Source organism: Canis aureus, chromosome 21, assembly GCF_053574225.1.
Source record: "Canis aureus isolate CA01 chromosome 21, VMU_Caureus_v.1.0, whole genome shotgun sequence".
NCBI lineage: Eukaryota > Metazoa > Chordata > Mammalia > Carnivora > Canidae > Canis > Canis aureus.
Genome location: NC_135631.1, coordinates 16,086,201 through 16,104,256, shown reverse-complemented (window position 1 = coordinate 16,104,256; position 18,056 = coordinate 16,086,201). Strand labels below are relative to the sequence as shown.

Genomic DNA, 18,056 nt, shown 5'->3' with positions numbered 1-18,056 from the left:
CTCAGCTTTTGAGGACATGAGAATGAATTATCAATTTTCCAGATCTGATAATAAAAATAAGTAACGATTTTTGACCTTCCATGGGGTTTTTGTTTTTGTTTTTGTTTTTTTGTTTGTTTGTTTGTTTGTTTGTTTTCTCCATGGGGTTTTTGAAAAAACTTAAATGGTGATTAAATCAAAATTTCAAGTATTTGAACTATTCCAAAGAATCTCCACCAAAAAGGGGATCCTGCAGGATTCCAGGTGTCATTACAAACAACCACAACATTACTATAATGGAAACTGCCTATTCAAATTTACACTACCAGAATTTCTATTATAATTGCCAATTCTTTTTTTAGAAAAATAATTCGTAATAGCAATAACCTGTTAATAGTTAATTGTTCTCTAGGTGCCCCTTGGAAATGAGCATGTTTGGAATCCTTCATTTATTTGGTCCCCAAAGACATGAGAATGCATGTAAAGGCTTGTGGTTCTGCTGGTGAAATTATTCATGTGGGTAATTGGAAAACAACTCCTTCCTTGGTAAGTGGCTTCTGTGGTTACTAGATTGGCTTTCATGGTACAAAAACAGGCTTTTGTGGATTTGAGAGCAAGAACCACTGAATTGTGTCTAAATGGTTCAGAAACCACACTCATCAGTTAGTATTGCACCCATGTAATCTATCTTGGGTCATTCTTTTTTACATAGCTTCTACAAGGGTCTAAAAAACTTCGGTTTTAAATAAGCTTTTTTTCCTTACAGATAAGAAACCTGCAGCATGACTGGCTACCTGATAGAATTAATTTGTTTTCTATATTAAGATTGTTTTGTTATAGCTTTTGGAAGAATGTAATGAATTATAGAGTCATTCAAATTTTTCATTAAATTTTAGTTAACATACAGTGCAACCCTGGTTTCATGAGTAGAATTCATGATTCATCACTTACGTACAATACCCCGTGCTCATCAAAACAAGTGCCCTCCATAAGACCCATTTCCTATTTAACCCATCCTTCCACAAACTTCCCCCTCCAGTAATCCTTAATTTGTTCTCTGTAGTTAAGAGTCTCTTACTCTTTATTTCCTCTTTTTCTCTTTCCCCCCTTCCCACATGTCCATCTGTTTTGTTTCTTAAATTCTAATATTTGTTTTTCTCTGAACAACTTATTTCACTTAACATAATATCCTCTAGCTCTACACATGCCTTTGCAAATGGCAAGATTGCATTCTTTTGGATGGCTAGTACTCCATCATGCACATGTGTGTATATATATATATATATATATATATATATATATATATATATATCTTCTTTATCCATTCATCAGTCATCAGTCAATAGACATCTGAGCGCTCTCCCAAGTTCGGCTATTATTGATAATGCTGCTATACACATCAGGGTGCATGTACTCCTTCAAATCTGTGTTTTTGTATCCTTTGGGTAAATAGCTGTTATAGCAACTGTTGAATTGTAGGGGAGTACTATCTTTAACTTTTTGAGGAACCTCCATACTGTTTTCCAGTTTGCATTCCCACCAAAAATTGAATTATATTATTTTGATTTAATCATTTTGTTCATTACTTTTTGAAGCAAGAATCTAAAATTCTAAGACTCTGTCTTCTACCTTGACCATCATGCCTCTCTCATCTCTCTAAATGGAAAAGGTGACCAATCAGAAATTCTCACGGACACATACCCTGCTTTTCTGTAAACATATAAGTATTTTTTCCATCTTTCAGCACCTGTCTACACCCCAGACTGTCTCACCTTGGCCACCCCTTCTTAATATTCCAACAACTTTCATGGTAGCTCTCATGAGCTTAGTCCTAGGATACACACCTGGACTTAAATTGCATCTATCACTGAGTAGTTGAATGACATGGCATATTGCTCTCAAAGTTCATATCTAAAATGTGAAATTAATCACAGGAATGCAGCTTTAAGAGACCCAGTGTATCACAAGGTTTTGAGGTCAGGAGCTTGGGTTTCAATCTTATTTCTTTCACATCTTACCTCTCAAACTGTGTGTTAGTTTCCTCATCCGTAATAGAAAGAGCACAGAGAGGGTAACTGCATTGTAATTTTGTTATAGTGTGTGTGTGTGTGTGTGTGTGTGTGTCTGCCCGTGTGTGTGTGTGACAAACAAATTATATAAAATGTGCTTAGAATATTGCATTGCATGTAGTAACCATTATATAAATGATAGCCGTTACTTATACAGCCTTGCCACCTAGCGCTGCTCGTAAGCTAAGGAAGGAAGAGAGCAATTGAAATTAATATTTGCTGTTTACCTCTCATGTGTCAGTCTCTGTAAAGTGTGACCACACAGAAGCATAGATACCTAGATGGATGGATGGATGGAGAGAGAGAGAGACAATCAGATAAATTTTTCTAACCCATGCAGCAACCGTATGAGATACTTGTCATTTTTACAGTACAGATGAAGATGTGTATATTAAATTGCACTAGGTCACATGGCTCACATGTGGCCAAGGTAAGATTTTAACCAAATTCTTAATAACTCTAAAGTAAAATCCTATCTTTTTCAAATATCTTGATGACTTTGAAACAGACAAAAGAATAAATGAACCACTGTCCCACTGTAGTACATTCTGATATGGGGCTTTCAAGGGGATTGAGCTCTGTTCTCATTCTAATATGGGGCTTTCTGCCACTGGTTTGGGCTCTGTTCTCATTCTAATATGGGGCTTTCTAGGAGTTAAGCTGTAAGCTGTTTTTGTTTTGTTTTGTTTTGTTTTTGTTTTTGTTTTTTGTTTTGTTTTTTTCCTGTAACTGAAGTAATGTAAATTTCAGCTCTGGGATGGCTGTACTTGTGCTAACTCTGAACTTAAGCCTTAATTTTCTCGGCCTCCACATTTCCCTCTCTCAGAGGAACCTAAGGAAGGGCCCAATCATGGGTCCAGGTTGCTCTCAGAGTGAGCCAGAGGGAATGATTAAACCAGGATTTGAACCAACCTTGTTGCTGTTCTTGCTCCCGTTTACATCCCAGGGAAGAAGCAACATCCTACGTTTAAGGCAGCACATAACCCTGCCCCCCCCTTTGTTGTAAGAAGACTAAGTCTAATCCCCTTCTATTTTGAAGGACAACCTCAGACTAGGGAGTCTTGGAGTTGGGAAGTAAGTGAGAACAGCGCAGTCTTAGCTTTAGGGGAACCAGAGGAATTAATATGCTGTCATGTTATTGCCTCAGAGTGTGAATGAGATGTTGGACTACAATGTAGGTTTCTCTGTGCCTGCCCCACAGGGTGTTTGAATGGTTAGCTGGCATAAACAAATGAAGTTCGCATCACAATCACTGACAGGATATGCTTTACATAAATGAGAGAACAACCAAAAACATTTTGTTCCCTTGCTGGCAATATTAACAAGGCTCATTGAATACTTTACTTGTATGCTTTAAATATTTCCAAGCATATCTTTTAAGATTAGGAGAAAAGTTTTTGCACTTCAAGCTTGGGTTTGATTTTTTTCCACTTCTGGAAAAATGTGGGTTTCAGCTTAGTTTTATGGACTGGTCTAGGGGACCTCCAGAAGGGGTGGAGGAATTTCTCAAGTTCTGTTTACATTCTGATATGGGGCTTTCAAGGGGATTCAGCTCTGTTCTCATTCTAATATGGGGCTTTCTAGGACATTAAGCTGTAAGCTGTTTTGTTTTTTTGTTTGTTTTGTTTTGTTTTGTTTTTTCCTGTAACTGAAGTAATGAAAATCTCAGCTCTTATTCACAGGGGACTTGGATGGCTGTACTTGTGCTAACGCTGAACTTAAAGTGGAATGGCCTTAATTTTCTTGGCCTCCATACTTTACATTAAAAAATAACCAGAATGTTTCATTATACCACATCATCTGCTCTGCCAAGAGTACAGCATACCACTGTCTATTGAATCTGGACAGAAAGAGCAAACTCATCTCTAGCCATCATTCTAAGGCAGACTCTAAAGTCAATTTCTGTTTAATAATAGCTGTATTCTTCTTCTCTTTATATCATCGTCAGTACATCCATTGATCCATCAATTCTTTAATCCTCTGAACCAGCTATTGTGAAATATTTAGGTACAAAAAAGTAAGCAAATTCAGATCCCTACATGTAGAATCCAACTCTCCAATGGAAGACAGAGTCATTCAAACAAGTAAGATAAAACCATCAGCCATGGGACCTGATAGCTACTAAATTCTGAAATACATCTCTCAGGTTTATATTTGAAAGGGAGTTTGGGCTTGGAGTCTTTATTTGCTTACTTGTTTGCTTGTTCACTAACAATAAAATACCGTGTAATTATATCTGTTTTCCTCTTTCCTTCAATAAACCATTTTAGGATGTTTGAATTCTCATAGAAAGAAAACAACACAGAATATGGAATTGATGGATGGAAACTACACCTTGGTGACCGAGTTTATTCTTTTAGGGTTTCCGACCCGCCCTGAACTGCAGATTGTCCTATTCCTCGTGTTTCTGACATTGTATGGTATAATTTTAACAGGGAATATTGGATTGATGATGTTAATCAGGACCGACCCTCACCTTCAAACCCCTATGTATTTTTTCCTTAGCAACCTCTCCTTTGCAGACCTTTGTTTCTCCTCAGCCATTGTTCCCAAGATGTTGGTCAATTTCCTCTCAGAAAATAAATCTATCTCCCTTTATGGCTGTGCCCTACAGTTTTATTTTTCCTGTGCTTTTGCTGATACAGAATCCTTTATCCTGGCTGCCATGGCATACGATCGCTATGTTGCCATCTGTAATCCTTTACTGTATACAGTTGTGATGTCTCGGGGCATCTGTGTATGGTTGATTGTCTTGTCCTACATTGGAGGTAACATGAGTTCCCTGGTTCACACGTCCTTTGCCTTTATTCTGAAATACTGCGATAAAAATGTCATTAATCATTTTTTCTGCGACCTCCCTCCCCTGCTTAAGCTATCCTGCACAGACACCTCAGTTAATGAGTGGCTTCTCTCCACATATGGCAGCTCAGTGGAAATTTTCTGCTTCATCGTCATTGTCATCTCCTACTATTTCATTCTGCGCTCAGTCTTGAGGATCCGCTCTTCCAGTGGCAGAAAGAAAACCTTCTCCACGTGTGCCTCTCACCTGACTTCTGTGGCCATCTATCAGGGGACTCTTCTCTTCATTTACTCACGGCCCAGCTATCTGTATACTCCCAACACTGATAAAATTATCTCCGTGTTCTACACCATTATTATCCCAGTGCTGAATCCGTTGATTTATAGTTTGAGAAATAAAGATGTAAAAGATGCCGCTAAGAGAGCTGTAAGGTTAAAAGTGGATTCCTCATGAGCTATAAGGTTCTGGGATTCATCTAAATCCCCAGTTACAAACTCTAAATGGAATCTGTGACATGCCCACCAGCAGATACACAATGGATGTTATCAAACACTCGTTTTTCATACAGCCGAAACTCAAGTTGTAAAATGAGGCAATAAAGCATTTAAAAGTTTCAAAATTGCTGCTAAATAATAAGACTACTATTGAAAGATTATTTGCTTGAAGTTAATGCTAAAATGTGCTTTATCCTGTTGTTTTAAGGGATATAGTAAAGAATGCATGTATTTGTTCATGTGTAATATACAACAATATACAACAATATTCACATGGTAGATTAATGGATGATGAAGGAGGCTAGATTCTCTTGGTTCAGCTGCATACTCAGCTAATGAGTGACTTTTTGAACAAGTTACTTCATTTTTCATGCTTCAGTTAACTTCTTGTAAAATGAGGAGAATATGGTACACATATCATTGGCTGTTGGATGGTTAACTGAGCAGATGCTGTAAACAGTACCTGCACCATTTTCAGCCCTTGATAGATGTTAATATATATATTTGTATAATAGCTCACCTTAATTAAAATGTATATTTACAATGAGATAATGAGAGGCAAGTATGTTATCGAAGCAATAATACAAAATAAATCTATTTTCTTAACTTCAGTTCAGTAATATGATGCTAACCTTCTCTACCCAATCTACTCCTAAGTAATTTGGAAATTTTGTCTAAGTAGCGCCTTGAAGAATATAGATTAATTTCAAGGAAGGCCATTTGCCTTCCTGTCTTCTTTCTTTTATAAACCAAAGTTTTACTAGAGGGATGAAACATCTTTCTCTGGCATCTCAGAAACAGAATCAGCCCTGCGATATATCACCTGTATCCTCAAGCAGAGATCAACCCACATGACCTGGTGGAACTTCGAAGACTGAAATGAGAGGCATGAATCTGCAAAGTGTATTTTCATAATTAAAAATGTCTACTGTGCTTTATTTTTATTATTATATTATTTCTTCTCTATGATAATAAATATTTATAATCTTTGACCTGGAAATATCAATGTTTACAAAGTATGTTTAAAGCCAGGTACTCTTTGTTGCAAAAATCCCCAAAAGACACAGCCTGAATCACTGTCAGTTTTAAATTCCCCTAGGAATCTTCTCTTTGGATTTCTGACCAATAGTGTTTCTCCTGAGCATTTTGATTGTTTCATGTGGTAAGTCACTCACAGCTGCACACTCACCAAAGTACTCTAATATTTTTATTTTTACTTAGCCAAGATTACTTGTCTGAGATTATAGAGAATCACGCAAAGCAATATCAGATGAGTAATTATCTATAGCTTTTCATGTTTGCTAAGTTCTGAAATTCCATAAGCGTCTATTAGGAGGAGTGTATATGGTGCAATATTACATACCCAGCTGCCTATGAAACCCTTAGTTTTGCGACAGCACTGCCTTTTGATGCTGAATAATTATGGCACCAAGTATTACACCACTAAAAAAAAAAATAGCCATTTCCAAGTGAAGAAATACCTGAAATTAAGGGGTATTGGTATTTTTTTCGAGGTCTGCAGGGCTGTTGTTATTTGGTGAGCTTTCATGATGGTCCACACTGCTTTTCCCCCAGGGAGAATCCTATATTTCCTCCGGGGGTACAGGCACCTATCAAATTCTCAAGACTCTGTGGTAGCCAGCAAAGCCCAAATTTATTTTTTAGCCCTATCATAGTCAGAATTTCCTGGGGCCACCCACTTAGCTATGCCCTCTTCTTTGGTCTGTGCTGAAGCCTCTGTGGTCCCCGTATTATTGAAGCTGCTTAATTCATAACTTTGGTAATAAAAGCAGAACCACTATAAACATTAAGGAAAGAGGCTATTTATGCCCAAACCTCATGCAAATTTCTCTTTTTAATAATGCTATCTTGAAACCTGGCTGAGAAGATTTGGGAAATGCAGCTCCCAGCCACAACCACCTTGGCAGCAGGATCCCAAATAATCCACCCCCTTTTCAACATGCCATTCAGAGGCATGTCTTTTACTCACAATCCACTTTCAAATAAGACAACAGCAAAAGTATGCTTATTTTTAACAGATGCATACATGCAATGGAAAGAAAAGGAGTGACACAAAGTTTCATATGCCAATTTATCCTTATGCGGTGGTCCAGGGTCTTTGAGGCTGTCACACAGCTTTCATATCCCATAACATGCAAAAACCTTGAAGTAAAAGTTTAAACCTTCTCAATGTATCTTATGTTAGGAATCAGAGGAAATAGGAGAGACAGAAATACTAGTCAATATATTTATATCACAACAAAGGAAAAACAACATCGTAACTCCTACAGTCTTGTTTTCCCCATGGGACACATGATCATAGCTGGTACCATAGCATTTCCTTTTTTCCACAGCCTCTACCATAACCCCTTTAATTTCAATTAGCATCCCAGTTGTCTTGTTTCCTTGTCTTGTGAAGTGGCCCAAAGCTTGATCCCTCAATATAGGTATCACTTCTAGTTCTTTTTATCTGGGTCTGTTACAGTTTTCCATTCACTTTTTAATATTGGACATGTGAGTTCTCAGAGGTGCCCCCAGAGGCTCTCTTACGTTCCAGAAACACACCTCATTACCCTATCTCTATAGTAAAGATCACCTGTTCCCCTTATATTCAGGAACAACCACCCTCAACTGGTAGAGAAACCCCTGTTTCCTGTTGACTAAGTAGCATGAGGTCAGTGACCAGATGCAGTCTTGGTATTAGTTCAAGAGAACCACTTTGTGTTCCCTGATGTAAAAATTATTTTTTTATTATTAAACAAAGACCAACAGCCCCTAAAATTATGAGGATAATGAGCAAATTGTTCATTAGTGGACCATTAGTAATAATAAGACAGGGGCTACCTCTTTTTCTCTGCTTTTTTAGAATTATCTGCATCTAGATGAACTTCTTTAAATGCATTATTTTTGCACATATGAATTCTATTAATAGATAAATCCCCAAATACATTGTATTATTATTCTTCGCATATCACCTTTCATTTTAAATAGCTAAGAAGATTCAGCAATGAATATTTAGAAAGCAGTTACTTTTGCAAATCATGTACTGGGGAGCTTAGAGAATATAAATATAAACATTGGTCTTATTCCTGAAATCTCAAATGTAGTATATTTTATATATATATATATATATATATATATATATATATATTTTATGAACAAAGGGAACATAATTCAGTAAAGGATACACTAAGTATAGAATAGGTGATGGAGTCCTAATGTCAATGAAATGGTGGATGATGTGTGGTGGGGGGTGGGAGAAGATATGCTCCTTCATGAGCAGGTTGCTAAGACCTGGGTCACCATAAGGGCCTCCTCCTTTGCTTTTAAATCAGCTAGCTGGTTTCCCCTGGCTACTGGCGTGTCTGCCTTTTGGTGCCCCGGACAGTGGATGATGGCTAGGGCCTTGGGCAGCCAGAGGGCCCTCAGGAGTTCAAGAATCTCTGTTTTGTTTTTAACAGTCTTTCCGTCTGCTGTCAGGAGCTCTCTCTTCCTGTAAAGGGCTCCGTGGATGTGAGCGGTGGCAAAGGTGTACCTGCTGTCACTGTAGATGTTTACTCGTTTACCTTCCCCCATGGTCAGCGCCTTGGCCAGTGCCATCAGTTCTGCCCATTGAGCTGACGTTCTGGCTGCCAGTGGCTCCGCCCAGATGGTCTCCGTTTCCGTGGTTACGGCTGCCCCCGCACATCTGACTCCTTCTCGCACAAAACTGCTGCCGTCCGTGTACCAGGTGACGTCCGCATTCGGCAGTGGCTGGTCCTGGAGATCAGCTCTGATGCCGTGCACCTGTGCAAAAATTTCTTGACAGTCATGCAGAGGGGGGGGCCCAGTCTGGGTTAGGGAGTAGCGTTGTGGGATTCAGGGTTGTTGGTGGCTTAAATAAAATTCTGGTGGGGTTTAGCAGCAGGCTCTGATAATGGGTCAGATGGGCATTGCTGATCCAGCGGTCTGGGGGCTGTTTGAGTACCCCTTCAATAGCATGTGGGGTGGTAACATGCAGTTCTTGCCCCATGGCCAGTTTGTCTGCATCCTTGACCATAGTGACCACCGCAGCAATAATTTTTAAGCATGGGGACCATCCAGCAGCCACCGTGTCCAGCTTTTTGGAGAGATAGGCTGTGTCTCTTCCAGGGACCTAAGTACTGGACAAGGACCCCTTTTGCCACCCCGTCTTTCTCATCCACATACAGGTAGAAGGCTTGGCTAGATCGGACAACCCAAGAGCCGGGGCAGACAGTAAGGCCTGTTTAAAGGTCATTAAAGGCTCTGTTCATGGCCTCTGTCCATTCAAAATTTTGCTGGTGCCTGGTGGCCTAATAGAGGGGTCTGGCCATCTCAGCAAAATCGGGAATCCATAAGCGACAGAACCCTGCTGACCCCAGGAATTCACGTACCTGGTGGACAGTTTGCGGCTGTGGGATTCTTAAGACAGTTTCCTTCCGTGCATCCGTCAACCATCTTTGTCTATCCTTTAATTTGTACCCAAGGTAGCTCACCTCTGCTCTGTAGATCTGGGCTTTTTTAGCTGAGGCCCAGTATCCTAGGGCCGCTATGGTCTGGAGCAAGTCCCTGGTACCTCGCAGGCATGTGTCCTGGTCCTCCGCCGCCAACAGGATATCATCTACATATTGTAATAAAGTCAAATGAAGGTGCTTGGAATGCAACTCACCCAAGTCTTCGTGTAATGCCTCATTGAAGATGGTCGGTGAATTTTTGAATCCTTGTGGTAGTCGAGTCCAGGTGAGCTGACCATTGATGCCTGTCTCAGGGTCCGTCCATTCAAAGGCGAAGAGGTCTTGGCTCTTGGGCGCTAAAGGCAGGCTGAAAAAGGCATCTTTTAAATCTAATACCGTATACCAAGTTTTGTCTGGAGGCAGGGTGGAGAGGAAGGTGTATGGGTTTGGGACCGTAGGGTGCATATCCTCTACTCTCCGGTTGACTTCCCTCAAGTCTTGGACTGGCCTGTAATCGTTAGAGTGCGGTTTCTGAACTGGAAGCAAGGGAGTGTTCCATGCCGATTGGCAGGGCCTTAATATGCCCGAGTCCAGTAGTCGCTGTATGTGGGGTGTGATTCCCTTTCGTGCTACTAGAGGCATGGGGTATTGGCGTACCCTGACAGGGTCTGCCCCCAGCTTTAGTTCTATGTATATGGTCGGTCTATGCTGGGCCAGCCCGATTCCCCCAGTTTCTGCCCACGCTTGGGGAAATTCCCACAGCCAACGGTCAATGTCAGTCATTGGGGCTGAGGGCATTTGGTGGAGATGATATTCATCTTCTAAACTCAGGACAAGCACCTGAATCAGGTGACCCTTCTTGTTTAGGACTTTTGCCCCTTTGGGGTGGAAGCAAATTTGTGCCCCCATCTTGGTGAGAAAATCCTGACCTAACAACGGGTAGGGACACTCAGGGATGACCATGAAGGAGTGGGATACCCAGCCCGTGCCGAGATCCACAGTTCTTCGGGTAGTCCATGAGTATTGTTTCGTGCCCATGGCCCCTTGCACCCATGAAGTCTTGTTTGCCAATTTCCTTTGGGGTTGTAATAAAACTGAATGTTGTGTCCCAGTGTCCGCTAGGAATTCAATAGGTTGCCCCTCCACTTTAAGAGTTATCCTGGGCTTGGGGAAGGGTGCCCAACACTGACTCCCCTAATTGTCTAGGTCCTCCATTTCCAAGATCTTGGCAGGGGCCTTAGATCTTTTGTTAGGGCAGCTTTTTACCCAGTGGCCCTCTTCTTTGCAATAAGCACATTGGTTTTTGTTCAGCTTAGGGCGCTCCCGATGGGGACCAGGGCCATCCTCCTTACCTGTCCCTGAAGCCAGTTTCTTGAGGTGCCTCCGTCTTTCCTGCGGGTCATTCATGGTTGTGGCCAGCAGGATCTTGGCCAGGTTTCAGGTTTGCCGGTCACTTAGTTTGGTTTGTTGTTCTTCCGAATCTTATTATTGTAGACTCATTCTGCTACTATCGCTAAGTCCTGCAAGCTCTTCTCTCTCAGTCTCTCTACACTTTGCAATTTCTTTTTAATGTCCGGAGCAGCCTGGTTAACAAAAGCCATGATAATTGCGGCCTTTGTTTCCGGGGCTTCTGGGTTCATAGGGGTGTACTGCCTAAAAGCCTCTAAGACTCTCTCTAAGAAGGCTGCTGGACTCTCATCCTTACCCTGCCTCACATCATAGACCTTGGCCAGATTGGTAGGCTTGCGCGCGGCAGCCTGGAGACCTGCCCCTAGAGTCTGGCGGTGGACCTGGGGTCTCTCCTTACCTTCAGCTGAGTTGTGCACTTTGAGGGGTGTAAAAACGGTGTTAGCCAAGGAAGGGAATTTTTCGGTCATGTCCTGCCAGGCCAGGATGTTGGGCACCTGGTCAGGGTGGCCGTCTGGTTTGTCCCTGAAGATCACGGCCTTAACCTGTAAGATAATAGGTAGGTGGGAAGTTCCTTCTCAGGGCCATCCCACGTCAAAGGTTGGCCATTCTGATATGCAATAAATTTGGAATCTCTCTCTCTGTATGTCTATGCTCAGAATACGAGCTCTTTCCGTAACATCCAAGAAGTGGGAGAGCATAAGAGACAGGGGAGTGGTTTCTGTCTCCCCCATTATGTCCCCAATCCACACCAAGACACAGACAGTAAAGACAATTAACAAGGACCCAACAACACAGACAAATGCAAAAAAAAGTTAACAAGGACATAATAACACAGACCAACGTTCCTATGCAATCGCAGAGACAAAACAGAAAGTAACCCGAAGGGCTGGCAGCTGGCCCTCCTCACAGATGAGGTCCCCTGTCCTCCTCACAGATGAGGACCCCCGTCCTCCTACAGATGAGGACCTCCGTCCTCTTTACAGATGAGGACCCCGTCCTCCATACAGATGAGGACCTCTGTCCCCCTTACAGACGAGGACCCCCGTCCTCCTATAAATGAGGACCTCCGTCCTCCTTACAGATGAGGACCCCATCCTCCAGGCGGGGGCAAGGGACGTCTCCTCAAGACCCCCGGTCGACAGCCTGCCAGCGCGTCTGCCTAAGCCAATGTTGACCCAATACAGATCGGAATTCCTACAGGTACAGTACAGTTTAAAGCTCTCAGAAAATATGCGCACAAAAGGTGGAAAAAGTTGAGTGCACTCACCATGCGTGAAACCTTCTGGATGGGGTCCTGGGGGTTCTCGGATCCCGGATGAGCCCCCAAATGTTGTGCCCAAGATCACAAATCCGAGAAACCACCGAGGACCCGACACTGATGCAAACACACGAGGGTTTATTTACAAGCTCGGGCTTGGGTCCAAGTGCACCCCACACAGCGGAGCAGGGACTTGGACCCTGAGACTAAGAGGCATAGCAGCTTTATAGGGGCCAGTGGCCCATGGGATATGCAGAAAGTTGCACAGTCATGTCGATCCACACGCAGGTGGCCAATTGAATTACATCTTACCCTATAGTATCCATTTGAGCTGGCCTATTACTTTGGTCAGAATTGGTGCGCAGTTTTGTCGGGCACAAAGCAGGGTTACTTTGTTATGAGCTGATTTCTGATTAGGGTGGGCCCAGCAGCTTGACTAGGGTGGGGCAGCGCCTTAAGCAATAAGCAGGTCATGTGGGGGTCATACAGGAGGTGGCAGGTGTAGCACAAAATGGAGTTAGTCCTGCTCTGCTTGTCCAGGGGTAGAGGATTTTTGTTAAATTTCCTGGGTCCCACAGTGTGAAGATTAGAAAGTTGGTTATTGGTCCCTGGGAGCTGGAAGGGGGCAAGGAGTGTGGCACCTAACAGGAATGGGTTTCTCACAGTTTCAGGATTAGACTATAGTGATGGCTTAACAATCTTGAAAATATGTTAAAAACCAAAAAACTATATACTCTGAAAGGGTGAATTTTACACCAATCAATGACACTTCAATAAAAAAAGAAAATACCTTGAAATTGTAGTAACATACGTAAACTGATTATGAAGGAGAATGTTTCAAATGCAGAAGAAACAAAATGAACAATCAAAAGGAGCTAGAAATGATTAAGGGGGGGGTCAACTTCATTTTCATTAGATTTTTCTCTTTGACTAGAGGAGAATAATATAAGTTCAGAGAAGCTGAAGAATACAGAACATGAAAGACTCCTAACTCTGGGAAATGAACAAGGGGTGGTGGAAAGGGAGGTGGGTGGGGGGTGGGGGTGACTGGGTGACAAGCACTGAGGGGGGCACTTGATGGGATGAGGACTAGGTGTTATTACATATGTTGGCAAATTGAACACCAATAAAAATAAATAATAATAATTTTGGGAGCACTTGGGTGGCTTAGTAGTTTAAGCATTTGCCTTTGTCTCAGGTCATGATCCTAGGGTTCTTGGATCCTCTCTGCTCATCAGGGGACTTGCTTTTCCCTCTCCAGTTCCCCCTGCCTGTGCTTTTTCTCTCTCTCTCTTTCTCTCTCTCTGAAAAATAAACAAATAACATGGTTTCGGGGTCCTGGGACTGAGTCCCCCATTGGGCTCCCTGCAGGGAGCCTGCTTCTCCTTCTTTCTGTGTCTCTGCCTCTCTCTACGTGTCTCTCATGAATAAAAAATTAAAACTTTAAAATAAATATTAAATAAATAAAATCTTTTAAAAAATAATAATAATTTGGAGTTTTCTTTCTGGCATAGATCAACTTGATGACAGTGAAACATTAAAGCTCAGTCTTTGCCTGTTTCTGAATTCACAGGGAGCTACACAGAACCAGAAGTATAATTACCGACATGTTTGTGTAACATCAAAGCCCAAGGGTAATAGCTTCAGAGATTTAAGTCCCAAAAGCATCTGCTAAAATAAAATACCAGCTCCCTATTGTTTGGCCAATAAAGACCTGCTCATTTCAGGTAGGCTTTGAGGTTCTAGTTTAAAGAATATAGGGGGGGAAAAAACTAATCTTTCAGGAAAAAAAAAGAGATTTTTAATGATCTTTTCCCTGCTCACTCAATTAAATAAACTCCACAATTTAATGACCAAAAGTATTTTCTTTTCAAAGCTGAAAGAATCTATCTGAACTTAGTATTCACAATATAACTTTTTAATTATTTTATTTTGATGTTGGTTTACAGAAAGCTTCTATTCCTTCCATCCCTGGGTAAGTATATCTATGAATTTAAGTGTTTCTTGTTTTGTTTTGTTAATTTAAAATATGACGTAGGCAGCACTTTACAATTAGCAATAATCACAAATGTGTCTTCATGTGTACCACATGCCATATTTACCTCTGTCTAAAGAACAATTTCATTGTCCACTTTCTATTCTCAGGTACAACAGAAACATACATACATGTAAAAGTGTGACACACACATACATACACACACACAAAGAAAGGAATCCTGGATCTCTCAGAAAAATTTATTGTTCCTCATCTTATTTCTTTTTCTTTCTTTTTCTTTTTTCTTTTTTCTTTTTCTTTTTCTTTTTTAAGAGATATATAGAAAGAGCAGGGTTGAGGGGAGCCAGCAGAGGGAGAGAGAGAATCTGTTTCTGTTTCTGAGATGCCAAGGAGAGATTTTCCATAGCTCTCATAAGACTTTGGCGTATTAAAGTTAAGATAGACAGGAAGCCAAATAGTCTGCTTGCAATTAACCTATATTCTTTCAAGCTGCTACTTAGAAAATGCTTCCAAGTTACTTTGGAGTAGATTGGGTGTAGAAGGTTAGTATCATGTTATTGAACTTAAAAATATGGATTTGTGGGATGCCTAGGTATCTCAGCAGGGTGTGATCCTGGAGTCCCAGGATAGAGTCTCACATAGGGTTCCCTGCATGTAGCTGCTTCTCCAGAACTCTGCTTATGTCTCTGCCTCTCTCTCTGTGTCTCTCATGAATAAATAAAGTCTTAAAAAATGAATTAATTAATAAAAATTTAAAAAGAGAAATAAAATGCATTTGACTTCCTTTTCTCCACTCTGCAAAATCTGAAAAAAAAAAAATGCTGATTTCAGGGATCTTACACTGAAATACACAGTTTAAAGATAAAATAACACCCCATGATATTTAGTGTTTGGTTCACCAATTTTGTTTTACAGAAAAATAGTCTAAGCATGCAGAATGTCAAAGCTCAAAGAGATTTAGAAATACCCCCAAAAAACCCACTACTTTAAAAATGAACTGTATTCAGCCCTAATGCCAATTTAGGTGGCTTAAAATATTTACTTGTGCAATGAGATTCATTTTGAATTGATAATAGTGGAAAACAGAGTTGAGGGGTGGGGAGAAAACATAGGAGGTGAAAGAATGGAATCCTTGTCACAAGTGAACATAAATTCAGATTTTGTACTTTTGAGTGTTACAATGGATAGGGACATGATAATTACATATCTTATCTTCAGAAGCAAAGCAATATAATTCATATCAGAAAAAAAAAGGCCATGGGGACTTTTTTTCTTACAGATACATTTAATAATAATGAAAATTACACTTCACCACACTTCTAGAGTGCTGGCAATTACAGATTTGTTTTAACAGAGGATGGGAAAAATTGGCAGGCATGCCATGTGTGCAAGAAGACAAGAACCAAAGAAATCAGAGTAACTTGGACTTCTGATTCAATCATTCCCACAGATGACGTTGAAGAGATGAGAGCAGAAGACAATGGTTCCACAATAACACAATTTGTACTCTTGGGATTTTCTGACCTTCCAAACCTCCAAGGGTTACTATTTGGGGTGTTCTCCATCATTTATGTTATTATCTTAATTGGAAATAGCCTCATAATAATAATAACCAGACTTGATGCTGCACTCCAAAAGCCCATGTATTTTTTCCTGGCAAATTTTTCCTACTTGGAAATCTGTTATGTGTCTGTCACCCTCCCCAGGATTCTGGTGAACCTTTGGACTCAGGACAGAAGCATTTCTTGGTTGGGCTGTGCCACTCAAATGTGCTTTTTCCTTATGCTGGGAGCCACTGAATGTTTCCTCCTGGCTGTGATGGCCTATGACCGCTACGTGGCCATTTGTAACCCTCTGCACTACCCTCTCATCATGAACCACAAGATGTGCGTCCAACTGGCTGTTGGGTCCTGGATTGGTGGAGTCCCAGGCCAAATAGGACAAACATGGCAGATTTTCTCTCTACATTTCTGTAATTCTAACCAAATCAACCACTTCTTCTGTGACATACCTCCCATCCTCAAGCTAGCCTGTGGGGACACTGTTGTGCATGAGATAGCAGTCTATGTACTAGCTGTGTTGTTTGTTGCAGTTCCTTTTCTGTTAATACTTGCCTCTTACAGCAAAATCATTTCCACCATTCTGAGGTTGCCAACAGCCAGAGGACGGGCCAAGGCTTTCTCCACCTGTTCTTCCCATCTCATTGTTGTGCTTTTATTCTTTGGATCGGCTACCATCACCTACTTAAGGCCCAAATCCAATCATTCTGCAGGAACTGACAAGATGTTCTCTCTTTTCTATACCATTGTGACCCCGATGTTTAATCCTATGATATACAGCCTTAGGAACAAGGATGTGATTGCAGCACTCAGAAGACTGTTACTTAAAAAAATAGTGTGATGAGTTTAATTGTAAATGCTTTAGCTGCTTGCCACACATTGATCAGAGGAACATTTCTAATCTCTACATTCCCTTGTAAGAAGGTAGCCACTTCCAGTTTATGATGTATTTCTACATACTTCTAGTTGCCAACCTACAATTTACTGTGCTTGGATACATACCAGGCAATTAATCTGACTTCAGTGCTCCAAGCCTAAATAATAAGCCGCCCTCATGAATAAAACAGTAATGTGTACTATTCATTTCATATGAAATTCAAATATAAATAAAATTTATATTAAATAAAATTCAATCTGCTAAGATTTTTGGATTGATTATCCTAAAAATATATAAGATTATTTACATAAATAATCTCCTAAAACTTCACACTTCTATTTGTTACCATTCCTTGATTCTATACCCAGAGATTGAAAATAGCAGCTAAATAGTAAATGTTCTAAGATGCCTGGGTGGCTTAGCAGTTGAGCATCTGCCTTCGGCTCAGGATGTGATCCCAGGATCTGGTATCAAGTCCCATATCAGGCTCCCTGCAAGGAGCCTGCTTTTCCCTCTGCCTATGTCACTGCCTCTCTCTGTGTGTCTCTCATGAATAAGTAAATAAATCTTTATAAATACATACATACATACATACATAAAGTTCTCTTGAATGAGTGATTAAATAAATTAATGGGTAAATGAATATTGCTAGGACACACCTCAGACATCTGGCAAAATCGAGAGATTTCAGAGCATCAATAAACATTGAAAGTGCATTTATCTGGGATGCCTGGGTGGCTCAGCAGTTTACGCCTGCCATTGGCCCAGGGAGTGATTGTAGAGTCCCAGGATCCAGTCCTATATCAGACTCCTGCATCAAGCTTGCTTCTCCCTCTGCATATATCTCTGCCTCTGTGTGTGTGTGTGTGTGTGTGTGTGTGTCTCATGAATAAATAAATAAAATCTTTAGAAAAAAAGAAAGAAAGTGCACTTATTTAACATACTACACAGCCATGTGGAATTACACTAAACATAACACCAAAAGAAAACCTTACATTCACTTAGCTCTTTTTCTAATAACATCCTTCTGTATTTAACTTAACTGTTTTGGTCCCAAAGTAATTTGCTTTGAATTACTTCACCTCTTCTTTCATGGCACTCCAAACAGCTACTCCACCAATTCATATTTTGAAAATAAAATATCCATGAGTTGGAAAGTG

At 40.8% G+C, this 18,056-nt stretch overlaps 3 protein-coding genes and 1 pseudogene across 3 annotated transcripts in view; 3 read left to right on the top strand and 1 right to left on the bottom strand.

Moving 5' to 3' along the window:
* The first annotated feature begins 504 nt into the window (after nt 1-504).
* On the top strand, nt 505-5,429 carry LOC144292635 (olfactory receptor-like protein OLF1). Its single transcript, XM_077863289.1, has 2 exons — nt 505-525; nt 4,319-5,429. The coding sequence occupies exon 2, from the start codon at nt 4,357-4,359 to the stop codon at nt 5,299-5,301; it is 945 nt and encodes a 314-aa protein (XP_077719415.1). The 5' UTR covers nt 505-525; nt 4,319-4,356; the 3' UTR covers nt 5,302-5,429.
* A 3,029-nt stretch (nt 5,430-8,458) lies between these two features.
* LOC144292633 (uncharacterized) lies at nt 8,459-11,712 on the bottom strand (annotated as a pseudogene).
* The window catches only part of LOC144292634 (olfactory receptor-like protein OLF1), a 28,538-nt gene continuing 19,483 nt past the window's right edge, over nt 9,002-18,056 (top strand). Inside the window, exons 1-4 of the mRNA XM_077863287.1 lie at nt 9,002-9,072; nt 12,288-12,406; nt 14,038-14,191; nt 14,414-14,439. The gene's annotated coding sequence lies outside the window, so the exon portion shown is untranslated. The remainder of the gene's footprint in view (nt 9,073-12,287; nt 12,407-14,037; nt 14,192-14,413; nt 14,440-18,056) is intronic.
* Nucleotides 15,862-16,902, top strand: LOC144293326 (olfactory receptor 10AG1-like). Its single transcript, XM_077864411.1, has one exon. It carries the CDS (start codon nt 15,925-15,927, stop codon nt 16,858-16,860), a length of 936 nt encoding a protein of 311 aa, XP_077720537.1. The 5' UTR covers nt 15,862-15,924; the 3' UTR covers nt 16,861-16,902.

Bases quoted from the DNA above. Each gene is read 5' to 3' on its own strand.
- LOC144292635 (XM_077863289.1), top strand. From the start codon at position 4,357: ATGGAATTGATGGATGGAAACTACACCTTGGTGACCGAGTTTATTCTT.
- LOC144293326 (XM_077864411.1), top strand. From the start codon at position 15,925: ATGAGAGCAGAAGACAATGGTTCCACAATAACACAATTTGTACTCTTG.